This window comes from Dipteris shenzhenensis, chromosome 8 (genome assembly GCF_047967505.1).
Source record: "Dipteris shenzhenensis isolate YYH24624 ecotype China chromosome 8, Dip_SZ_1.0, whole genome shotgun sequence".
In the NCBI taxonomy this organism is placed as follows: Eukaryota; Viridiplantae; Streptophyta; class Polypodiopsida; order Gleicheniales; family Dipteridaceae; genus Dipteris; species Dipteris shenzhenensis.
This window is the reverse complement of record NC_141603.1, coordinates 2,907,326-2,925,474: the sequence shown is the minus strand read 5'-3', so window position 1 is coordinate 2,925,474 and position 18,149 is coordinate 2,907,326. Positions and strand designations below refer to the sequence as shown.

The following is an 18,149-nucleotide window of genomic DNA, read 5'->3' as shown; positions in this document are numbered from 1 at the left end:
GTGGCCAGCATACTAGCTCGACACGACACTGTAGTAGGCATAGTAGCAGGGAGAGTAGTGGGGGATGCATGGCACAGTGCTTTGGGAGGGGTGGCGATGGGGACGATGATGATTCAGATGATTTAGATGTGCCTCTGGGTGATGGTACGATATTCTATGACATCACTCAGACAGGAGGCATCTTGATGGATGCACGAGGGAAGGACATCATGGCCTTCATGCGCTCTGTAATTGCTAACAATTACAGAGATTGCTTTATCCACTTCAAAGACCAGCCAAAGAGGTTGGCTGATGAGACCCTCGCTGCTGTTCGCTCTAGGTATCCTAACCCCCCCAATCGCCAGTTCACAGATAAATGGGCCAAGTTACGATACTTGGCAATAAAAGATCTTCGCTTAAGAGGCAGGCACTAGTGGAGCTTGCCAGGCTCGAGGGAGGTCAACCACCAAGGGGCCTGCCCCACACCACTCACAAGCGTGAGTGGAAGAAAGCAATGAAGTCAACGAGGGAGGACCCCAGTTTGCAGCACGTGAAGGCACGAAGGATCCCCAGATGGAGCAATATGGAAGCGTGCATTTTGGAGCAGGGGGTGTTGAATCATGGGAGGCCCAATTTATAAGTATTGATCTCAAATTATATTGCTTATGTAGTTTATTAGGAGGTTGTTTCTTTGTACTAATCCCTTCGCAAATTGTGTCGTCTTGCAGCTTGAGATCGTGGGCAGATACACTACTCCTGTCGAGACAGCCTACCACTGCCACCATCACAGAGGAGATACATGGAGGCACTTCTATCATGACGGTTGATTATTGAGGAGCAGTATATCCGGGCTATTGGAGCGGCCCCCGAGGTATTTGAAAGTAATTAAATAATGTAAATATTATAAGTAAAGATTTGATTTTTCATACATTGATATATGTTGTCCCTTGTTTACAGGCTCGTGCACAAGACGACGAGGAAGAAGACGAGGAAGGAGGCACAGAAGGGAGCGCAGAAGGGAGCGAGTACGTGGAGAACATAGATTAGTCGTAGAAGTAGTGCTAGCTACTCTTTTTTGTACTTAAAGCCACTGGCTTGGCTTCGTGCCTCTTGTATATACACTCCTCTTATTTTTGTACTTGAAGCCACATGACATGGCTTAGCTTCCTTATTTTTTGTACTTGAAGCCACATGACGTGGCTTAGCTTCGTGCTATATGTACATACAAGCACTTTTTGAGCTTTCAATTTTATTGCGTTTTGAAGTTGTAATGTTTTATTTGGAATTGTAATTAAAATGCGGTTGGCTGTAAGAATTGAATTACACAATGTGGAAATGGGATTCTTGTAACTATATAGCATACACAACATACACAACATTTTGTAAATTTTTAAAAAAATATTATAAAACTAAAATCTAGAAGGGGCATGAATCTCAAATTATTAAGCATGTAAGGACTAGGGTTGTTGCTATCCCTGCTACTATAACAAAAAAAAAAACATGTTTTGGGATCATTGATGTATCTCCCCAAAGTATAATGAGTTCTACCCTACGATGAAAAGCAATAATAAAGAGCTTGGTGTCTATTTTCAATTTATTTGTCTAAATTCTCAACATTTTCCTCTAGATCATCCTATAATTTACTTGGGTATTGTTGGAATTCTAGAGATTTGAGGCATTGACAAGTTATTGTTGGTGTGCTTGCCTTGTAACCATGTGCCCACCTAGGTTCATATGCTTTCTCAGGTACCTAATAGATGAGAATGCCTAGTATGAAAGCACTATTTCATGCTAGCCTTGGCGAGGCCGTTTCCCTTTAGTTCATAGTTTGGCACAAAGTAAGAGAAGGGACAAATGTGTTCATACAACATGTTGCATATACACACAAGCTCCTCAGTGGAACTCTTTTGTAGATTATAAGTGGCACAAATATTATGATGGTGCACCTACGCCTGTATGCACATAACTGTTGCATATCCACACAAGCTCCTCAGTGGAACTATTTTTGTATATTATAAGTGGCACAAATATTATGATGGTGCACCTACACCTAGGAACAAGTGTTGGAGATAAAACCAATTTGACACAATGCATTTACACTTAAAAGAATTTAACGTCAGATCATTTTATGATGACAAGGTTTGTTACATGTTTGATGTAGGTTTATGACCATGGCCTTGGCATTTTGGATTTCTCAAATATATTTTAATGGCATGAGTATTATTTTCCTCTCCTTTATCAATAACAAGGATGAATTTCTTAGGACTATAGGCTTTAAATTGCATTTTTTGATACCAAGTTTAGGGGGGAAATGACCACTATTGAGAGATTCCATGAGAAGAGATGCAATAAAGAATAACCATCAATATTCGAGCAATATTCAAACCATCACAATCAATGTTAGATAGCCACCATGTGTATGACTAAATCTTTTACATTATAAAAGTAAATGTTCTAAGTGTTAAACAAGGAATTGTTTCTTGTACATTCGAGGATCTAAGTGAATCTTCATTTTATCATTTCTTTTTTAGAGAGGGTCTATGCCTGTCAATTGGCTTCTCAAATCATACATGGGGTTACAAATGCAATTAGTCAATTAAAAAAGCTAAAGAAAGCAAAATTCTTTCAAAATTATGCAAAATAGTTGTGCTCCATAAAACCATCCATCATCCCCCCCTCCTCCTTGAAATTTTGAGATCTCTCCTGATAAAATACAATTGAGAGCAATTATTTTTTATTTTCAAGAAGAATCTTACTCTCTCTAAAATAATCATGAAAATGTCTATCCAATAATTGATTTAGCTTAGGATCAATAACTACCTTCAATCATGAAAATCACTATCCAATTTTGAAAGTCCCTATCAAATAATTCTAGATTTAATTAGAAATCATTACCTATATCCAATCATGAAAATATCCTTTGACTTTGAAGTTTAATTAAGACTCTTTTGTTATCTATGTAGGTAAATTAAACATACACAAGATGATTTGGTTTTTACAATTCATTACAAATTATTCAAGCTAATTTTCTAGGGTTAATTGCTATTAGATATATTTACAAGTAGTCAAAATTAGTTACAATTAGTTACATGTACTTAGAGCTAGTCACAAATATTATATGAGTTGCTAGCATTTTTTCTATAAGCAGCTCACAAGTTGTAAATTTAAAACACTAAAATTTTGAAAATCAAATGGGTTCAACTGAATCTCCATCCTAGAATGTGATTTAATTTTGCCTATTTTGTTAGAAATTTTCTTGTTTAGATAAGGACTCTTGACCTTAACATGTCAAAATATTAAAACTAAAGGACTTGAAAATGAAACATTTTTGTTTCTCCTCAATCAAAAGTTCATCTTAAAAGCAAAGCCATGCTAAAACAAAATGAACTTTGAAGAAGTATAGACTACAATACTCTGGAGCAAAGTTGAAAAATTAAAAATGATTTGCAATGCAAGAGTACAATTGCAACAAGTTGTAAATGCAGGGATGATAAAAATGCCCTATGGTGCTAGAGTACTACAAAATGGATTAAGTGAGAGTAAAATGACCTATTAAAAAAAAAGCATAAACCAGTCGACTTATATTACTCACAAAAATAGAAAAGATATCTAAAACTAGTCCTTGAAAATGGGCGACCCACATCATATAGGCAAAGTTACACCAACCCCAAGCTTCGCTCTCTAAGACACCCACCTACCATAGAGTCCTTTTTACCAACCCATTTTTCCATATCAGCTAACATGCATTTAACATAGCCCCAAATCACATGTTCCCTAAACCCCACCCCATGATTAAACACTATCTCATTCTGGCCCCTAGACCAACATCATCACTAAAGCACAAAAAATGACCTATTTTACATCTTGGATCAGAGCTATTGCTATAATGAAAAAATGTCGAAGTGGTTGTTGCAAAGCGAAATAGGAGTGAAATGCATTGAGAATAGGTAAGGCTCCAATCCCTTGATGCTAATATAGAGGTTGGCATGATGAGAAATAACACTTCATTAAGATACAAGTCTCATTAATATTACCAAATTATCAAATCAACATGCATTTGTGCATTGGTTTTGCTATCGAACTAAGCCCTTTTATCAATCATCAAGATGTGTGTATAAGCACTTGAAACTTCAAATATAGGTGGGTAAACTTTAGTTTTCAAAGCCTTTATCTTTCTCACTAATTGTGAGTCTTGTGATCCAAAATGGAAAAAGTTTTTTCTCAAAGGTATACTATGATAGGCATCAAGATGATGGAAGGCACTATACATTGGGGAAAATGGGGGAGGGTGTCAATGATTTGATACAACAAAGTGGATATCTCTGGGTATACAAAGAGCACAAGGTGTGATGCTCCATGATGTTTACCTCATGGTTTTACAAAACAAAATTGATACTTGGATCGATCAATCCTTTGATGGCATCCTTTTTTACTACACATTGACAGATTTTAGAAGTGACATCTTTTGTAATATCTTCAATGGGAGGGAAACCTTTATCTTGAGTATGCCCCCTAAGCTTTAAACAATCAAAGCTCATTCATTAGCCTTTGGGGATGGGATAGGAGTGTAAGGGTAAGGGATATAAAGGCTATTATTGCTTTTTTGTCACTTGTTATTTGATGTTGAGCTTTTCATGCTTTTCATATTTGTCATTTAACTCAAGATTCCTTCTCCACACTCTACATTTTGTTGAAAAGTCAAATTCTTAAGAGGCTATGAAAGGGTGCCATTCTCCACTCTCTCATTTGGGATAATAATAGTGGGATGTTGCCAATCCTGTTGAGGGCGAGCTTAAAGTGACTTCATCGTATGTTACATTTTTTGCTCAATCACATTGGGATCTCTTATGCAATATCACATCTAAGTATTTGCATATTGCATAAGGGCAATTACATTTGGGTCTAGAAATAGGTATACTTTGAAATATATCATGGTCACAAATTTAGTCGTTGTGAAATTTCTTAAAATATGAACTTCTCAAATGCAACAAACCTTGACTTGATTTTAATAAATATTATGGTGAAAATTTTAGTACTTGTGAAATTTCTTAAAAGATGAACTTCTCAAATGCAACAAAAATCGACTTGATCTTGCAATCATGTGCAATGTTTTGAATTGTATATAGTCACTTGATTATACAATTCATTGATTCTTTCAAAGATATTTTGAGAGTCTTTTTGTTTACTTTGGGTTGGTCAAATACTTAGAAACAGTTTGCATTCAATGTATGATAAAGAAACAATATTTGATAGCTTACTTTCTATGAAAGGAGGATAGCATAATGGTTTATACTTTGACCTACTCATGTAGCTACCTACTCAAATGCCTCTACTAGTGTTACTCTTTCTTCAAATACACGTATTCGCTAAAGGCTAGGTTAGTAATGATAAATAGGTATCTAGTGCCTCATCCTTTTCTTCTCCACTGAAAGAAGGTACATAAAAAATATCAAACCGTACACAAGATGGTATCTAAAAAGAAATACCCACATTGTAAGGCAAACAAAGTGCTCACTCAAGCTATTTGTTTATCATATTATGGTCCTCACATTGCATGTGCTTACTTGTTGTGTATCATATACCATGGAGGCATGGCCTTCTCTATAGGGATTTGTCAAGAAATTTCTTGCTGCACCTATAACTCCAGATCATCACTCATGATGCTTTCAAGCAAGGACTAGAGGGAGAGAAACTTTTATGTACAAGTAGTGGCCACAGTTGCCTCATAATACTTTGTAAAGAGTGGTATCCCATGTTTTTCTTTTGAATAGAAAAGGAGTTCCATGCTTTCATACTTGCTTTCCCCCTCAATTTTATAAAATTTTGCAAAAACAACTTGATTGAAATCTTAATTTTGTAAAAGGAGCACACACGCGCGCACGCACATGTGTGTGTGTGTGTGTGTGTGTGTGTGTGAGAGAGAGAGAGAGAGAGAGAGAGAGAGAGAGAGAGAGAGAGAGAGAGAGAGAGAGAGAGAGAGAGAGAGAGAGAGAGAGAGATGTCCCTATTATTTTGTCCAGATTCAATCAATATTTTTTTTTGTAGATCGAGGGCTTCAAGGTATTCACTTTTTTAATGGATGTCCTTAAATTGGAGGGCTTAGATTTTTCTCTTGATTCCCATGCATATCTTAATGGAAAGCTTCCATTCTTTTGCTATTTGAACAAGTCTTTTGTTATAACATGGAATATTGTGCATATAATGTACACTTATTGGTTTATAAGGTTGACCATTTATGGAGATTTGTAAATGTTTACAATGTACACTTATTGGTTTATAATGTTGACCATTTATGGAGATTGTAAATGCCCAATATACAATATTAGCAAGGCTAAAGGTCACATGCATATAAAGGAGGTATAGGTGAGCATTACGAGTTCTTTAAAGAGGAAGAGAGTTATGTAGAGGGAAGGAAGAGAAAAAGGTTATGACCCCATGATGTGCTCTCTTATCATTTAGGGTAAGCCACACATAGGTGGTAGTGCTTGTTCACGTGAGTGGTTTTCTAGCCATAGATATCAACTTCATTATTTGGCTCTTAGTTTGTTGCTAGCCCAACCCCTTGAAAATTGAGGGGTTGTGTGTGAAACAAAATTGTTGTCTAGCTAGCCTATGTTGGTGAAAGATCATGTTGTGTAGTGGCAACTGGTCTCCTTTGCCTTTCTAAAGAGCTTGCTTCGCCTCATATAATGTGAGTAGCTCGTCAATGGAATGGTTGAGTGCCAAAATCTGGTCTCCTTTTCCTTTTAAAAGAGGCAGCATTGCCTCAAATAATGTGAGTACTTGGTTAATGGAATGGTTGAGAGCCAAAATCTCATCTGATTATAACTGTTCTGCACTAGTTGTATGGGGTTTTGAAAAGTTAGAGAGAAGGTATCTACTTTTATGGAGTATGGGAACTTGGCATGTGAGGTCCCTTAAAATACAACCTCATATATCTTTGCTTTGGGAAAGGCAGCAAACTAGTGTTAATGAAGGGCTTAAACCCGTGAATGAAAGGCTTTGGCTTTTGATTAAGTGAAAAACGATTTGGACACATACAAAGCTGAGTGAAATTGTGCCAAAATAGTGCCAAAATACTGGAAAATAAATGTGCAAACTGTACGTGAATTGGACGGAAGAATGTTTTGGCTGCGGAGTGCCAGCAAAAGCAAAAGCAAAAGCAAAAGGGGGAGACCACGGCTCACACCAAAAAGCAAAAGCGAGAGAGAGAGAGAGAGAGAGGGGGCTAAAGGTCAACGAGGTTGAAAAGTGTGGAAGAGGGGATTCATTTCATCATGGCGTGAGAGAGGCAGGTGACTGAATGAATGAGGGTCGGTGTATGTGTGTGTGTAGAGTGCGTGTGCAGTGCTGTGGTTGCCCCCACAGTGCACACTGCACACACTGCAAGAAACCGTCAACGAGGTCATGATCATCTCACACACACACACCGGGGGTTTGACTCCTAACGGAATCTAGCCCAAAAAGTTACAACGGGATCTACACGCAGAGTCCCAGGGGCCCTGCAGCCGTTCCGTTGAATCCAATGGCCCTGCAAAGTGACACACTCAGAGTCACGAGTGCGTATGACACTGAGATGAGGCCACCCCCGTTTTGCATATCATTTCTCGTCTTTATTCCTTGCCGAGCTCATCATGAAGCACCACCACCCTCCTTCTTCTTCTTCTTCTTCTTCTTCCTCCTCACCGATCACCACCTCCGCACCTCCCTTCCTTCCACTCTTGACCTTGCACTCTTTCCTGCTCCTACTAACTCGCACTTTCTCCTCCACTTTCCGCAGTCTCTTGCTTGCGACTGACTCTGCCCTCGCTCCTCCTCCTCCTCCTCCTCCTCAGTTTTCTCACCCATCACAGCTTTCTCCTCCTGATTCTTCTTCTCCTTCTTTGCCCCCTCGCACAGTTTGCTCCGACCCCTCCTCTACTCTCCTCCTCGCCCAGCTGTGAGCCACTCGACCCACCTTCACTACTATCTCCACCACCATGCGCACAAGGCAAGGTCTCTCTTACCCAAGGCATCTCTCCCCCGATAATTCCCACCCGTTCGCTGATCTTTCGACCTTTTCCCTCATACGCCGTCGATCAATCTCCTCCCCTCCTCTCCCGCCGGAACGGCCCTCCAAAAAACGTGCCCGCATCCTTCATATCCATCCACCTGCCGGCGATTCTTGCAATCTGTTCGAATCGTTCCCGGATGACTTGCTTCTCTCCATCCTCGTCTGTGTCAGCTCGACAGCCTCGCGCCCGGCGGATCTCATCAGCACCAGGCTAACGTATGCTCTCAGTTACATTGTCTCTGTCTGTTGCTGCTATTGGCATGAGGATTGTTCTTTGCAATATGTTGCGAATCCATGTGTTAAAGGGATTGCTCTATTCTCCTTTTTGTTGACATCGCTCTCGTAATTGAGCATAGCGCATAGTTCTGTGCAGCTGCAGGAAATTCAATTCCATGGCTGTTCACCCTCTGGTCTTGGCGAATGCTAATGTAAAAGCGTTGGCATTGAGAGGCTGCCAATGGTGTGAGGGCGCGCAACGTTACCTTAGACTGTGCGTGGAAGCCGGGAACGTTGAGGCTATGTACACTCTGGGAATGGTCAGTATGTCAGCATCATCTACCTTCCTCTAGCAAATTTTCCTGGACGAACGGATGAAGTCGACTGTCCCAAAAGTCGCTCCCTTCATGGTTCACCGGCTCGCTTTACAGTCCTGCTTTTGAACTTGCTTTGGGCATGTTCTTGACAATGTTTCGCGATATCTGGTAGCTTTAGGCCACTGTTTTGGCTTTGGTTCATCCAGATTGCAGCTAAACTACATCTGTGGCTATGATAATGATACCAAGCCCAATTGCTCATAGTTTAACAATAAGTATGAAGGACTCCAAAAAAAAGTATGAAGGACACCATGAATGCTTATAACTTTGAATTCGTGTGATGAATACAAAAAATATCGTTTCATATCGAATTCCAATGAGGCTCATGGTTTACCCATACGATGCAGATCCAGTTCTACTGCCTGTCCAACATAGCAGAAGGTACCTTTCTGATGGCTAGGGCTGCAAAAGCTTCTCATCCGTCTGCTCTGCTCTCCTTAGCGGTCATCCATTTCAATGGGAGCGGAGGTACAAGGAAACACAAGAATCTGAAGACCGGGGTCGCATTGTGTGCACGGGCGGCTTCCCTAGGGCACATCGATGCTATGCGTGAGCTTGGCCATTGTTTACAAGATGGCTATGGTATTCCCAGAAACGTCCTCGAGGGTCGTCGTTTGCTCCTCGAAGCCAATGCCAGGGAAGCTGCTGCAGCGGTGACTTCGAACTTGAACATAACAGGACAAACTCTTCAACTGACCGCAAATAAGATTGCGATTGGCTGTTTCCACCATCACTATCTGTATCAGCCCATGCTCAGCAAGCTAAATGTCGCACAAAGGTCAGCATTGGAACATCATGTCAACGATTTCCAAACACGCCCAATATACAAATACCTGCAGAGCGGCGGTTGCTCGCTGTTGAGCGACTTTGGATGTAATGTGCCTCCGCCGAAGTTACACATCTCTCACCAATTCTTAGTAGAATGGTACAGTTTGCATCCCCCCGCTCCGGGACTTAGGCTCTGCTCCCACGGCAGTTGCGGGCGTCCTGAGACCAGAAGCCAAGAGTTCAGAAGGTGCTCTGCTTGCGGCACTGTAAATTATTGTTCAAGGGCATGCCAGGCTTTGGATTGGAAACTCAGGCATAAGTTCACTTGCATGCCATCAGCAAATTGGGAGGACAACGGAGGAGACGACGAAGAAGCCACTGATGATTTTTAAAACGCAGAACTGCTGATCGAAGTGGGAATAATACCTTCCGAGGCAAAACGATAATTTCAACAAATTACACAAATGCAATTGCAATTAGGGCTCAAATTACTATATTTGTGTTTGGGCTTAATTTTTTAGAAAATTTCCGAGCGTTTTACATTTGAAAAATATCGAAATAAGGGTTGCTAAATTCGACTCGGTTTTTGAAGCCAATGAATTTTGTCCTTTTCCTCCCCTACGCTTACGAGATTTCAAGCTTTGACTAGAGCTCTTAGTCCTCCATCGTCCCTCTTCTACGTGCCTCCTCCCATCTTCGTTTCTTGAAATTGTTATGTGGTTTTTTCGTTATTCTATTCTTCTTGGATTTTATCTACAATTAGTGAGATATGTTTTGTTGTAGCAGTTTCGACTCTCTGCTCGTCTCATAAGATAGGTTCAAAGGATATTCTCCCTAGTTAGCTCTAGTTCTTGGACCGTGTTTTTTAGCTGTCATTTTCTCCCTCCGGTTACTAGGGTGAGTTTTGTTCCACTTGAGCTTTTCTTGATGCTATTATCATGTTTAGTTCCATTTTCTACACTTTAAGCTATGGTAAATCCATTGTTGAGTTCGTGGGGCCGCTTCATTATTTTGTGCTCATCTTGATGATTTGGGTGGATTTTCATTTTCCTTTCACTTAAGAACTGGTGGCGTTATCCTACCATGTTGTGTTTAATTACGAAGTGTTGGTGTTATCTTTCATTTTCCTTTCACTTAAGAATTGGTGGTGTTGTTTTACTATGTTGTGTTCTTGAGTTTTGATGGGTTTGCTATCAATTGGTTGCATGGGTTTGTAATTAGCTATCTTCTTGTTATCATAATTGAAGTTTTGGGATGCTTTTCGATGACCAATTATGGACCAATCTATAATAGAGCATATTCTTATCCCATTCTTATTTCATTTGTGTTTTAGCTTGCGCTTGTAATTGTTTTAAGTGCTTGTGTAGTGTGAATCTATGTTTTTGCCTTCTAGCATTATAACTAGAGTGTGTTGATTGTATTCAGTCTCTCTTTATGTTAGCTATGGGTTTAGACATGTAGAATCCTATTGTGAGATCTAGCATGGGTTGTGCATGGTGATAGCTGAGTTTTTGTTGGCTTTCTTTTGGTTTCCTCTTTGGATTCTAGTAGACTTAATGCTCTTCATTTCCAATTTGTTGGGTGCTTATGTGGAAGGGTATAAGAAGTTGTTGCTTGTTCAAATAGTGTGTTTGTCCATCTTAGCCTTTTTTGGTAATGTTTCTTAGTCTCACCTTGGCTCTCTTGGGATTTCTTGAAGATGTATGTTTAGTGGGGTAGTTTTATATTTTTTGATCTTGATTGGGTTGTTGTTTTTGGTTTGATTCATTGGCTAGTATTCATGTTTCATGTGCACATATCTTTGACTTTAGTTTGGCACTTCAGGCTATTGCATAAAATATGATTTTTTAAAGTTTCAACTTTCAAATGCCTATTCATGCTATTATTCCTTTGGTTTGTCTTCATCCTTTCTTGCTAAAGAGTTTCTTAGTATCATTTTTGTTTAGGACATTTTGCTCAACTTCTCATAGATAGTAGTTTGTTTAAGTTTTTAATTTCTAGCTGGCTATGGTCCATAGGTATGGAGATAGTTTGTTGGGCCATCAAATTTTTTGATGTTATTTCCTCGTTATTTGTAATTTTAGTATTATTGCTAAGCTAGGGGGCTCCCTTCCCACTCCCTCGTGATACTCATCCTTTTGTGTGTTTTTATTCTTGTAGTGGGTGTGAGTTTGGTCATAGGTAGTATCTCTTTGACCTATACAAGTTAGGAATGATCTTTTTGTGTCTTTGTCGTTCGTACTTTTGATTTTAGACTATTTTTTTATTTGGCTCTCTAGCTTCGTAGCTCAAAGCAAGTAGTCATGCCTCTCATATGTGGACAGCCACACATGTAGTATATGCAAAAGGTTCATCTATACTATACATCATAACAGTTCAACATAAGTGAGTGTGTGGAATAAATATAAACATGAGTGTTTTAGATAAGTAATCTGTCTAGTTCTGTAAGGCAACTAGGAAGATAACACCTAGCTAGGTGCAATTGATGCACAATTGCACACGGATTTTATTCTGATTGTTGGGATCCTTCCTTAAGGCAAAGTAACTTTGCAAGTGTGTAGGAAGCTAAAGGTGTGAGAGAAAGTCTAGAACATTGCTAAAATTGAGGGCAAAAGGTGTATGACTTGAAGATCCAATGGACTAAAAGGTCAACATTCAGGTGGGTGAGTGGAGGCAAGGGTGGATTCTAGGTAGCTAGATGATAATCGACAATGAACTGGGGAGGTATGAAGTTGGTCTTGAGAGCTGGGTAAGCATTGGAGAGTTGTGAATTTGGGGATGAACTTCTTTTATTTTGGGCTTTTACGTGTGTAGAATTCTAACATTTTGTGATCTAGATTGCTTAGCTTGCTATTTTTGTATATTTCTTTAGGTTCCAATGGATTTCTAATATGTTGTTGTCAGTGCTCTGGGATGTGCTTTTCATCTTTGCTCCATTCTAATATCTTTTTTTCTAGTTGTTGGGAGCTATTAACTTGGCTTTTTCTATTTTGTCATCATTAGTTTTTATCGATTAATATTTCTTTAGAGTTACTTGTTAATAGCTGCTTCTCATCAAGGTGTTCATGGTAAGTTTATTTTGAATTCATTTTGACTAGTCATTTGTGTTGTTGGTACTTATTTTATGTGTGTTAAAGAGGTGTTTTAGTACTTCTCTATGCATTTTTGTGGTTTTTGTGCTTAAATTTTTACTCCTTGTATGTCATTGTGCTTACTTTGTGTGTGTTGAAAGGTCATTTGGTACTTAACTATGCATTTGTTTATTTTCTACTACCATCTGAGAATTGATTTGACCACGTGTTGCATGACTATGAGTTTTTAAAATATTGATAACTACATGCCAAAGCTAAACCTAAGCTGAAAACCTTACCAGGTTGAAAATTGTCATGAAGTTGAGAGCCTAGAAAGACTAGAAACTTGATGCATGAAATGTTATTTGTTTTGCATTTGCTTTTTTTTGTGTGTGTGTGTGTGCATGCGTGCATGCACATATGTGCGTGTGTGTAAGAAAATTAATGTGGTACATAATAACACATCCATGGACATTGCTAAGAAGCACACTCTTTTTAGTATTCCCCTTGTTTTTTTGCAAGTTACCCCATGTCAAGGTCAATCACATAAAACTTTGGCTAGTAGGATCCTATTTTGGTTTTTTCCCTCCACGTTTAGTTTTGAACTGCCCACATCCAAGTTGGTTCTGTAACTCCCCCCCCCCCTCGGCCCCCCTCCCCCCCCCCCCCCCCCCCTCTCTCTCTCTCTCTCTCTCTCTCTCTCTCTCTCTCTCTCTCCCCCTCTCTACCTCCCTCTCTCTCTCTCTCTCTCTCTCTCTCTCTCTCTCTCTCTCTCTCTCTTCCTATGTGTGTGTACCTGTGTCTCCATTCAAAGATTGTTAATAGAAAGGCTTTGTGTCCATGCATCAAAGTAAGTATTATAATTTTCTCTTTTCTCTCTTGTGCATCTTCTTCATGAAGCCATCTCAGGTGCCACCAAATCTAGCGACTTGCCCAAGCTTATATTTTTTTACATCTCTAAGGAAATATGCTTTTGATAAGAAGTATTCTCTCTGAGTTGTATTCTTGTCAATTTCTGAGAGCATTCATCAATTTTGGTGTGCAAAAGCTATATAGCTACATTCAATCTTTTGTTTCTCTTCCTATAATTCGTAGATTTGTGCAGTCTTCCATTTTTGCATGCTTGGTACTACTTGTAGACAACAATACACATCCAAAGAAGAAAGATCTATGGGAACAAAATAAATCACTGAATGGATAGGTTCTTCTATGAGAGAACTGTAAGCATGGGAAGGGATGCCAAGCAAAACATTTTTGTTCAATTCATTCAATTAATTTTGGGGCTCTAAGTGAAAGCAACATAGGAGGAGACAAAAGTTCAAATGACACTCGTGGCAATGGTGTGCAAGACATTGACCATTGTCAAATATCCACAATCTAAGAATGAGCACATTGTGCATGTTGATGAGCTTAGACCCATCTGCATCTCATGACCTCACTATTGCAATAGTCTCAAGAGCACCCCAAGTTCAGAGGTGCACCTTGTACTCAGAAAGATCTTGAATATATGTCAAGCTTGATAATGTCAATGGATTGTTCTCATTGTCTGCTTGTTGCAAGTACCATCATACTAATCCAATTGCCTAGGAAGAACATGATCTTGTGTAATCATTTTGGGAAGCTAAGGTTCATGTGTCCCCCAACAAGAAGGATGTTTATTGAAAGAGGATTGGTAGAAAGAGTTTCATGAAGCACCTAAGTGCATCTACTTGAGGAGCCACAAGTGTTATCTCAAATGTAGCTTCACTATCTATAGTATAGAGGGAGATAAGAAACATCCAACCATCACTTTCAATCTAATTATGACTATCGAGTAGCACTTTCAATTCTATTGTGAGTGCTAGTGCGTGGGCCATTATGAGTGCTAGCCAGCACTAATTGCTATATAGTGAGTATTGACTAGCATTTATAGTCCTCTATTTAGAGTGCTAAATAGTACTTGCAACTATGTTGTGGGTACTAAATAGTACTTACCATGCTATTGTGAGTGCTAAGTTGTAGTTGAGACTTCACAATGGGTGACAACTAGCACTAGCAAAACTATTGTTATTGCTGACTTCCTAACTAAGAGTACTAACTACCAGTAACAAGCTCGTCCTTATTGTTAAATAGCCATTTGAGCACCATTGTGAGTGCTAAATGGCACTTGAAAGTCTAGACTTGTGAGTGCCAACTAGCAATTTCATTTCCATAAGTGCCAACTAACACTTTCATTTCCATAGTGGGTGCTAAGGAGCACTTGTGAGTTCAAATTTGTGATAATTAGGACTAGCAATAGTATTGTTGACTTCCACTTTCTTTCTATATTAAGAGTGCCAACTAGCATTTACAAGACATTTCTTACTGCTCAATAGCATTAGAATCTATTATGAGTACTAAGTAGTAGTGTGGCATGTGAAACTCTCTTGTGAGTGCCAACTAGCACTTTCATTTCTATAGTGAGTGCTAAGTAGCACTTGTGAGTTCAAAATGGTAATAATTAGCATTAGCAATAGTATTGTTGACTACCACTTACTTCTTGTACTGTGAGTGCTAGCTAGCATTTCTAAGACATTTCTTAGTGCTAAATAGCATTAGAAGCTCTGATCTGAGTGACTAATAGCACTATAAGTGCAAACTAGCACTTACAATTCTATAGTGAGTGCTAAGTAGCAATTTCAATTCTATCCTGAGTGCTAAGTACAATTTCAATTCTATCTTGAGTGCTAAGTACAAGTTGATGAATACTACTTAGCACTTATGGTTACATTTTGAGATTATTGACTAGAACTTACAACTCTATATAGAGTGCTAAATAGTGCTTACAACTCTATTCTAGGTGCTAAATAGTACTTCAGACTCTATTGCGATTACTACCATGCACTTGAGACTTCATAGGGGTGATAATTGGCACTAGTAGCAATACTATTGTTGCTCAAGACTACTAGTTGGTTCCTTAACTAAGAGTACTAAATACCAATTATAATTTTATTTTTAAGTTGCTAAATAGCACTTGAAACTCTATTGGGAGTCCCAACCAGCACTTTCATTCCTATTTGAGTGCCATGTAGCACCATGTGCTCTAATAACTAGCACTATAAACACTATTGTTGTTTGCTGACTACTAGTTTCTTTCTCACTAAGAGTGCTAACTATGAGTAAAACATATTGCTAACTAGCACTTTAAGCACCAATGTGAGTGCTAAATAACATCTAAAACCTTTATTATGAGTGCCAATTAGCACTTTCGTCCTATTGTGACTGCTAAGTAGCATTAGAAGCTCCAATGTGAGTGATGAATAGCATCTTAGCTCCTTTGTGAGGGTTAACTAGCTCTTTCACTTCTATCATGAGTGCTAAGTGGCACTTTCAATTCTATTATGAGTGTTAAGCAATGATTAGCAACGCCACTATGAGTGCTAACTAGCACAAATCATGGCTATATAGTGAGTATTGACTAAAACTTATAGCACAAATCATGGTTGTATAGTGAGTATTGACTAAAGCTTATAGCTCTCTATTTAGAGTGCTAAATAGTTCTTACAACTCTATTGTGGGTACTAAATAGTACTTCACACTCTATTCTGAGTTCGAACTTCTTACATTAGAGAGTTTTTATCATATGTGATAACTAGCACTAGCAACACCACTATTATTGTTGACTATTAGCTGCTTCCTTGATCAAGAGTACTGCTAATTACAAGTTAAAAGCCTACTCATACTAAATAGCACTTTAAGCACCACTGTGAGTGCTAAGTAACACTTGAAACTCTATTATAGAGAGTGCTAAATAGCACTAATAAAGCTATCCTTAGGGCTAAATAGCACTAGATGTTCCAATGTGAGTGATAAATAGACTTGCAGCTTCATTGTGAGTGCAAACTAGCACTTTCACATCTATATTAGGTGCTAAGTAGTGCTTCAAATCTTTTGTGAGTGTTGACTCCACTATGAGTGCTAATTAGCACTTATCTCACACTTATGGTTATACTGTGAATATTGACTAAATCTCACTACTCTATTTAGAGTGTGAAATAGTGCTTACATTCTATTGTGGTGCTAAATAGTACTTAGCACTCTTTTGTGAGTGTTAACTTGCACTTCAAACTTCACAGTGGGTGATAACTAGTAGTAGTAACACTATTACTATTGCTAACTTACCTCTATTAGTAGTGCTAAGTTCCATTGTTAATAGCAATAATTTGACTAGCAACACTTGCAATTCCACTATTAATACTAAGTTGTAATGTCAACATCCAAGCTATTAACAATAACATGTTAGCAACAACACTACATGAGCAAGCACACTAAACTTAGTTGTGACTTGAGTAGCTACAACCTATAATAGGACTACTAATCAACACTTACACCTTTGTATAGTAAAGATTTGCTTCGATGTAGCAATCGCAAAACTAATTTTGGGGCCATTTTGGAGCCGCGACGTGATGGGCTCCTGGGTGATATTTTGAATTTTGCAAGGACCCGCACTCTCGTAAAAAAATTTTCGACGTCATGATGCCGCACTGGTGTAATAATGAGATGCAATATAATTATTTTGAACATCGTAGAGCTCAACATATGGTAGATCTACCTTGCTTCATGCATTGTAGTCTTCTGACTACATACATCATGCATCTCTACACTACTTCGTACAATGTAGTCTCTGCTGACCACCTGTCATCGCACAACCTTTTGCCGTAGCTTTTTCACCTATCATTGGGCAGCGAACCTAGGCAGATCATGAAAATGCAAGGTTGGCTTGAGAGACCACCGCACTAGTTCTTGGTGTAATAATGAGACATAATCTATCATTCTGAACACTACCACCATAGCGTAGTCTCTGGCCTAACCTAACCACCTGTCATCGCCTAGACTTTTGCATCACCTTATCACTTGTCATCGGGTAGCATGCCCATCCAGATCAAGAAAATTCAAGGTTGTCTTGGAGAGACCACTGCACTGATTCCTAAAGTTATGGCTCCATTACCTATTTTTACGTATTACAAGAGGAGATCTATGATGACCACCATGCTGGCAAAATAGAGGAGATCTTTGACAACCACCACATTGGTTCCTTGAGCTATATATTAGTGCACCGGGGAAAATGTATTTCCTTGTGCAACCAAGGAAAATGCAATTGATGATATAGCCCTTGATGGGTCCCCTTTAGGGGCAAGGGCCATATCGACATGCCATATCTGTCCAGTAGTATCATGGATATTGTATAATGCATGTCAATATGTCCCTTGCTCCTAGAGGGGACCCCTTAAGGGCCATATCATCAATTGCATTTTCTAAACCAAGGAGATTGTAGTCCTACTTTATTGGTATTTTAGTCCTTATTGCAATAAATCCTAAATGAGGGAAAAAGTATTTCGAGCCATCATGGTGACTGGAGGCCTGGTGGTGCCATCCAAATAATCAACTACAATTCATCGAGTGTAAAAATTGAGCAAAAGAGATTACATCTACATCCAATAATAGGTTACATAAAAATTAACAACTTATGCTGAGTAAAAATTGAATAGAAGATCTTACATTTACAAAAACTCAGCATTTACTGAGAGCCTTGAAGGACAAAAGTTTGCATCTAGCAACCATAACCACACAACAATGGCCATTGCTGGGTGGTTTATATAGAAATTAACAACAATGCATACTGAGAGCCTCAAATTGAACAAAAGAGATTACATAAATATAAAAACT

General features: G+C 38.8%; 1 protein-coding gene across 2 annotated transcripts; it reads left to right on the top strand.

The window, feature by feature from the left end:
- Positions 1-7,623: 7,623 nt before the first annotated feature.
- On the top strand, positions 7,624-9,918 carry LOC147898964 (F-box protein At1g67340-like). Of its 2 annotated transcripts, none has more exons than XM_087378089.1 (3): positions 7,624-8,248; positions 8,412-8,568; positions 8,973-9,918. In XM_087378089.1, exons 1-3 carry the CDS (start codon positions 7,959-7,961, stop codon positions 9,783-9,785), a joined length of 1,260 nt encoding a protein of 419 aa, XP_087234215.1. In that variant the 5' UTR covers positions 7,624-7,958; the 3' UTR covers positions 9,786-9,918. The 2 variants fall into 2 exon arrangements, with proteins under 2 accessions (XP_087234215.1, XP_087234214.1); XM_087378088.1 differs by having other exon boundaries at positions 8,406-8,568.
- Positions 9,919-18,149: the final 8,231 nt, after the last annotated feature.